The following is a 7,909-nucleotide window of genomic DNA, read 5'->3' on the forward strand; positions in this document are numbered from 1 at the left end:
GTCAAAAATCAGCTCTCCATGTATAGCTGACCCTTGAACAACAGAAGTTTAAATTGTGTGAGTCCACTTATACATGGATTTTTTGATAAATACATTTATAGTACTGCACAGTACAGGACTATACAGAAATGATTTTAACAAAATTTTCTTTTCTCTAGCTTGCTTTATTGTAAGAACACAGTATATAATACATATAAATGCAAAATATGTGTTAATCTACTAATTATGTTATCAATAAGGCTTCTGGTCAACAATAGGCTATTAGTAGTTAAGTTTTGGAGGAACCAAAAGCTATATACAGATGTTCAACTGTGCAGGGTGTCAGTTCCCCTAACCCCTTTGTGTTGTTCTAGGGTCAACTCTATATGTATGTCTATTTCTAGATTGGTGATTTTGTCTGTCATTTCTTCTGTGCATAAGCACAGTTTTACTCCTTCTTTTCTAATTAGATGCCTTTTGTCTTATCTGATTGGCCAGATCTAGTACAATGCTTGGTGATGAGAGTGGACATCTTTGCCTTTTTTTCTGATCTTAGAGGGAGAAAAAATCAAGTCTTTCACCATTACAGTGTTAGCTATACATTTTTTATAGCTTCTCTTTATCAAGTTGAGAAACTTCCCTTCTCTTTTTTATTTGCTGAGAGTTTTATTAGGATTGGATATTAGATTTTGTCAAATGCTTGTTCTTTTTATCTATTGAGGTAAACATATGATTTTCTTTAGTTTGCTAATATAGTAGAACACAGTTTGATTTTAAGTGTTAGCTGAACCCTGCATCCATAGGGCAAATCCCAGTTGGTTAGGGTATATTATCCTTTTACTATATTGCTGGGTTAACTTATTAAATTTTTATTTGGAATATTTTCATCCATGCTCATGACAGCTATAGATTTTAGGGGTTTTTTGTTTGTTTGTTTTCCTCTTGCAGTGTCTCTGGTTTTAGGAGGAGGATAATACTAGTGTCAAAGAATAAATTGAAGAGTATTTCCTCCTACATAATTTTCTAGAAGAGATTGTGTAAACTCAGTATTAGTTCTTTAAATGTTTGGTATAATTCTTCCCTGAAATCATCTAGGCCTGGAAATTTCCCTTTGGGAAGCTTTAAAATTGTGAATTTAATTTCTTTAATGAGTATAGGATGATACATATACTCTGTCTCATCTTGGAGGCATCAGTAGTTAATGCTTGTTCTCCATCTCTCTGGCCAGACCTATTTCTTGACTACTTTCAACACTTCCTTCACTTTTTTTTAGATTTGTGTGTGTGTGTGTGCGTGTGTGTGTATGTTTTCTCATCTATAAAATGGGCCTACTTCACTTTGTTGTTATCAATCTTAAAAGATATATCTCTCTGACATACCATTACTTTTTTTTTTTCTTGGAAGGCTATATTGTATATGCTGTCAGATAATGCCCTCTTTTATTTTATCAATCAAACCTATAGGGAGGAGATCAAAATATCAAAAAATAAGTAAGAACAAAGCTGATTCCTATTTTTGTTAAAATTTAATTTTTTAGGCAAATATTTTGGAAAGTTTGCACCACATTATCATTTATCTGGGCCGAGTCTAGCTGGGATGAATTATAAATACTAGAAAATATCACAAAAGAATCATTCATGTGGTTGCTTACATAAGTTTTTTATTCTAAAAGATGATTACTTTTGTTTAAAGAGCCATGAGACAAAGGTAGCTGTCAATCTTTGAATTTATTTTTTATTCAAGTAAAAACTCATCTAGTAGGAATGACAGTGATGTTACAGTGTCTCTCTCTCTTGCTCTTTTTTTTTTTTGGTTTGTTGTTTCAGGAAACATGTACTTCTCCCTTTTAATCCAAAGTTCTAGGGACCGAAGGTCTATGGTTCTACAACTTTCAAAATTGTCAATTTGATTCAATTTGTTAAGTTTAAAGTACCAAATTTCTATCGAAGTCCAAAGTTGTCCTCATAGACTTTGCTGCTTGTGTAAATTGCTGTATGGAAGAGATTTCTATAGATCCAGGAGAAAAAGATGAATTATGGAGTGGAACCATATTTGTAACTAACATGCCTACAATTTCCCCTGTGGTATGTGTCAATAAGATGATGCAGCTCTCTTCACTTAGTCCTGTGCAATGCACACTGGGCATCTCAGTAAATTTTGTTTTCACATAGGCAAGTAGCCTTGCACTTTTCCTTAAGCAATTCATGTCCACAGCCAGCTGTTTTCTTCAAGGAATCACAGTTACTAAGGAGATCTTCAAACTCGCAACTGTTGGCTGTGACAAAAACAAATTAATTTCTCATTATCATTTTCCTCAGTAGCAGCAAAACAATCGTACATTCAAAAGTGCATGAGGCTGGTAGGACTGGACAAAACAAGTCAACATCACTTATGCAATGATGGGCTTTCCCTTTCTTGAGGGACATATCAGGTGCCTTAGTTGAGCTCACTGATTAAACTATCACTTTTTTATTTTGAACTTGGCAATATGTTTCCAAAATAAATTGGCCTATTTTTCTCCCTTAGCCAAGAAAGTTAAATAAATATAAATAAATCTCTCTACACCTGCAGAGTCTAATATGGGAACAACTAGTCACATGTAGATATGTAAATTTAAATTATTCTAAATTAGATAAAGTAAAAAAATTAGTTCCTTAATCTTACTGGCCACATTTCAAATATTCAAAGGCCACATGTGACTAGTGGTTACTTGTAAGACACATGCTGATAGAGAACATCTCCTTCATTTCATACTGTGGAATAGCACTGCTTTAGACTCCAATGCTTGTGTTCTGGAGAAAGGAATTTCTATGGGAAGATGAAGATGCAAAACAATGATAATATGCCCCCTTTCCTTCTGGTATTTCTTCTTGGATCCTCCCCAGGGGCCACAAACTCAACAAATATCAAACTAAACTCATCATACTACTCACATGGCTGACAATTCTTGGGTATGGTCTCCCTGTATCCCCTCCCACAATCTCAGAGAAATGGCTCTCCAAGATTTCCTAGGCCAAGAACTGGATCAGTTTGAATTCCTTCTTCCCTGCTTCTGACCAGCAATCAATCAGCACAGGTAACAAACACTGGTTATTCTATTTCTTGTTTTCCAACCCTGTCCAATTCTCTTCATTTATTTTGTCAGTAATGCAGTAGAAAGATTTTTTTTTTTTTTTAAACCCATGGTTTTCAATGGTTTTCTAGCTGGCTTCCATCCAATTGTTTTTCCATACTATTTTTTTTTTTAAATTCTATTATGTTATGTTAGTCACCATACAATACATCATTGGTTTTTGATGTGGTAATCCACGATCCATTGTTTTCGTATAACACCCAGTGCTCCATGCAGTACGTGCCCTCCTTATTACCCGTGCCCTCCTTAATACCCATCACCGGGCTAACCAATCCTCCCTCCCCGCTCCCCTCTAAAATCCTGTTTGTTTCTCAGAGTCCATAGTCTCTCATGGTTCATCTCTCCCTCCAATTCCCCCTCCCCATATGTTTTTCCATACTACTGCTAGAAAGCTCTTTATAAAACACGGTTCCAACGCTGTCACTCTTTTGTTTAAAATCTTTCAATTGAGTGCTTATTGATAATAGGATAAATTACAAGCTTCTTACCAAATAGCATTCAGCAGAGCTATAAATATGTAACTTTTTCTCTTCTTTAGCTGATTTATAGCTTTAATGTCATCAATATTCTGAATTATAGGTATATAATTCAGTCAGTAAGAATGCTAACTAAAGATGAATGCATTTGAAAGGTAAAAATCTCAATGAATGAGATTCATTCAACTGTATTATTTATAACAATTTGAATACAAGTATCCCAACTATAAAAATCTAAGAGCTATTTTTACTTCTATTCATTACAACATTAGAAATTATATATATGACATTTATTTTTCTCTCCTTTTGCAACAATATTTTTGTGGGTTCTGTGAGCCAACAGTATATACAGATTTGATTTTGTCATTAAAAATGTGCAGTATACTATCAAATTATAGGGAAAGTGATTATTTATTAAGTTAAACACTATTCCAATTATACTATAGAAAAAAAGAAGTAGTCAGCATAATGAACTCCTTAGCACAAAAGTAGTATAATAATAATTAAAAATAATACTAAAATAATAAAAATAATAATTTAAAAATACGTTGATGGAAGATCTTTCATTATCTTACATATGGTAATATTCTTTTCATTACAAATAATATGTAGGATACTAAAGTGTGTAAAATGTTTACATAAACACACACTATATTGAGTAACATCTTATAAAGATATTATTTGAATTGGTTACTTTAGGAGATTTCTTAACCCATAAAAAGAAAAAATATCAACTTTTTATTATAATAGCAAGGTGATCACTCCAAACTTACTGCATAATCCATTGTCACAGTTACCAGGGCAACTAGCACAAGGTGTTCCTTGTTGGTAAGGGGTATTCTTTTTACTCACATCATTGCCACTGAAATTTAAAATACATAATGTCAAATATTTTTCACTTTACAGTTTAGTTTATATTCCCCAAGGGCAGTATAAATTAACAAATATACATAACTACAAATGTTTTCAGTTATGTTAAAAAACTGAAAAATTACAATTCCTAGTGAGTAATTCAGGTAACATTCAAATTAAGAAAATACTTCACATATTGACCCATCTCCTTGACTATAATTCTTCAGACTGAGCAACTAAATCAGATTAAATGGAGTCTGAAGTTTTCAGAGTATATTTCAATGTGGCCACACTCTCTTCATCTCCTAGTAGACTTGATCAAATTGGTAAGGCAGTACAGCCCAGTGTGTTAGCTAGAGGTAGAGTATATTCCCTAGAGAGACAAAAGAGCTCCTGGGAGGCAGGAGGTTGCAGTTTGGAAAAGGATATTTGATGTTACAATATCATTTTATATTTGAAAGATAATAAAATACCAAGTTTCTCTAATATAATCTAGAAACAGTAAACTCCAGTATATATATATATATATATATATATATATATATATACATATATAGCTTTAATATACACATACATATATGTGTGTGTGTATATATATATATACAGTATTTTACCTTCTAGATGGAGGTAGTGATACTTAAGTAGTTAGTGTGTGTGTTTCTGGGACAGGCAGAAAAAAGAAATCTGTGAGTTTCTAGAGGTATTTGAGAGATTTTTAAACTTACCAAAAGGGGAATGTTCGTTCAAAAATTTTGACAAGCATGAATATCCAGAGTGTAATCACATTATAGTAACTAGCTTACAGCTTGCTGATGATCATTACTTATTGGCCATTTAATTTATTTGAATTACAAGGGAATCCAAATCTCAGTAGTATCAAGTGGGCCAAGAACACAAGGCCATGTATCTGAATCTCACCTCTTCACAGAATATAACTGACCATGTGTGAGCCCCTGGAAAAATGTGAAATAGACACAAACATGTTCTGGAAGTTCTCTTATCCCTGCTTGCCCTCATTATTCACTCCAACTCTCACTTCAGATGCCTTGCTCCTGATCCTCCTCTTTTATAGCCAGCCAGTGAGTTTGGATGCATTCTCCTAGGACCTTTCAATTCTTTCTACTAAACCCTAAGAAGTGCTTGCAGGAAAATGACATTGGAGGTCATACTTCTCACCCTGGAGATCCATATGCTCAGGTTATCTACAATCTCAAAATAAATCCTATAGGCCTTGGTTCTAGGGGTCCCCCGGTCTCCAGTGGCAAGAAACTTCAAACATTAAAAGAAAGTAAGGTTAACAGATAAGTTCAGATTAGATCTTCAATATATCCACAGAACTTATTGTAGGTAAATTCAAACACAATCCTTGATGAAAGAACATTTTCCTGCTACTGGTAAAGACCTTAAAGGATGGTTCATTATGGAGATTTTGTGAAAACTTCTGAAAAGCAAAGACTGAAGATGTGGTTCTTTTCTGGACTCTGAAGTACATTAAAGATCTCTTGAAAAAACGTTGAGATGAAAAAGAATAAATCATCTGTGATGGTAATAATGTAGGTGGTGTTATAGATAAGCAGGGCAAGGAACCTGTTAGCAGGAAGAGATGAAATCACAGTCTGCCATCCCCTACTTTCCACTCCATTACCTTCCCTTGCTTAACCATCAAGCTGCCACCCTCCTAAAGTGTGAAGTTGATGAGAACTGATGATATCAAATCTAGAGAAATGCACACTGCCCAGGCTCATGGAATAGCTGTGAGCCCAAGGGAAAGGTGACTGAGAGAAAAGATGTCACTCTGTAACTGAGGGAAGAGAGTTTCAGATTTTATACTTGGATTTGAGAACCTGGTCTCTTCCCTGATAAGTTGAATGTATCTCAACTTAAAAGGCATTTCTAAAGATTTATACCTTCTGGATGGACCTAGAGGGCATTATGCTAAGTGAAATAAATTAGATAGAGAAAGTTAGATAAAGATACAATATGATTTCACTTATACAGGGATTCTAAAAAAATAAACAAAAATAAAAAATAAAAAGCAGAAACAGACCATAAGTACAAGAACAAAATGATGTTTGCCAGAGGGGTGGCAATGGGGGGTGGGCAAAATAGTTGAAGGGGAGTGGGAGGTACAGGTTTCCAGTTATGGAATAAATAAGTCATGGGGATAAAAAGTATAGCATAGGGACTAGAGTCAATAGTATTGTAATAGTTATAATAGCATGGGATGCCTGGGTGCCTCATGCAGTTTAGTGTCTGCATTTGGCTCAGGTCATGATCCCGGGGTCCTGGGATTGAGTCCCACATCAGGCTCCCTGCTCAGTGGGGAGCCTGCTTCTCCCTCTGCCTGCCATTCCTCTGACAAATAAATAAATAAAAATCTTTAAAAAAATAAAAAAATAGTTATAATAGCATTGTATGGTGACTGCTGATAGCTACACATGTGGTGAGCATAGCACAAGGTATAGACCTGTCACTATGTGATGCACATAAAACTAAGGTGACATTGTGTATGAACTATGCATCAATTTTAAAAAAATGAAAAAAAGGATTTATTCCTTTGCTTTACTGAAATATGACTTATATTCTAGTTTGTTTACTATACAAGAATTTTAAAATAGTAATTTGTACATAGGATTATTGCATGAAACTCTAAAGTATATACTTACGCAGGACAATATTGGCAAACGTAGTAGTATTTTAGATTTTCTTGATTGGGGCAATAGGCAATTCCACATCCAACATGGTAAGAAGAGTACCAAACAAGCTACAATTCCAAAAAGAAGTATATGAGAGTACATTAAAGAAGAGGGAAAATATTGAAAAAAATGTAGCAAATGTAAAACTGAAAAAATGTTACTATTATAGTTTGTAGCCAAGTACCTTTTGAAAACATTTAGTTCAATTATTGAAGAAAATCACAAATTTTAAAATATTAAATCTTAAGGTACCTTCACTATTTTATCCATTTCTAAGTTTGAAAAAGTACAGAGTATGCTTCCTTACCAAGAGTTTTTCAAGTGATGGAAAAAAATGACAGCTCTAGATGAAGTACCACCCAATGCCAGGACTATTATATCTATTCAGGCTCTTACCCAAATTGAACATTGGACTTGGTCATAATTTAGAGATGCTTTCATATTAGAGCATTTGTGGTAGAAGTATTTTCATTTGTTTGTCTTACCTGGGTGTAATGCCCAACAACTGCACCAGAACTCTTAGGTCCTACACCATAGACAAAATTATGGCGCTCCTCATACCAGCTTTGGATTGCATCTGACCATGGGGCAGGGTAGCTTGACATATAGAGATTCTCACCACATTTTGTACCTAAAGAGAAATGGATCATCCTTGAGGAAGCAATAAAACATGCAATGGCAAAAGAAATCAACTATATAAACACAAGGATGTTGCCCTTCAAACACAGTGCCTATTCTGTTAATACATAATAAAAGGGCTTCTGTCCTTCTCA

General features: G+C 34.3%; 1 protein-coding gene across 1 annotated transcript in view; it reads right to left on the bottom strand.

The window, feature by feature from the left end:
• Positions 1 to 2,126: 2,126 nt before the first annotated feature.
• The window catches only part of LOC102731722 (cysteine-rich secretory protein 2), a 7,415-nt gene continuing 1,632 nt past the window's right edge, over positions 2,127 to 7,909 (bottom strand). Inside the window, exons 2-5 of the mRNA XM_081827567.1 lie at positions 7,622 to 7,787; positions 7,107 to 7,204; positions 4,362 to 4,450; positions 2,127 to 2,254 (exon numbers count right to left, since the gene is read on the bottom strand). Coding sequence (XP_081683693.1) covers positions 2,127 to 2,254; positions 4,362 to 4,450; positions 7,107 to 7,204; positions 7,622 to 7,787 — 481 coding nt within the window. The remainder of the gene's footprint in view (positions 2,255 to 4,361; positions 4,451 to 7,106; positions 7,205 to 7,621; positions 7,788 to 7,909) is intronic.

The sequence above is a fragment of the Leptonychotes weddellii genome, chromosome 8 (genome assembly GCF_054177405.1).
Source record: "Leptonychotes weddellii isolate Sample4059 chromosome 8, ASM5417740v2, whole genome shotgun sequence".
In the NCBI taxonomy this organism is placed as follows: domain Eukaryota; kingdom Metazoa; phylum Chordata; class Mammalia; order Carnivora; family Phocidae; genus Leptonychotes; species Leptonychotes weddellii.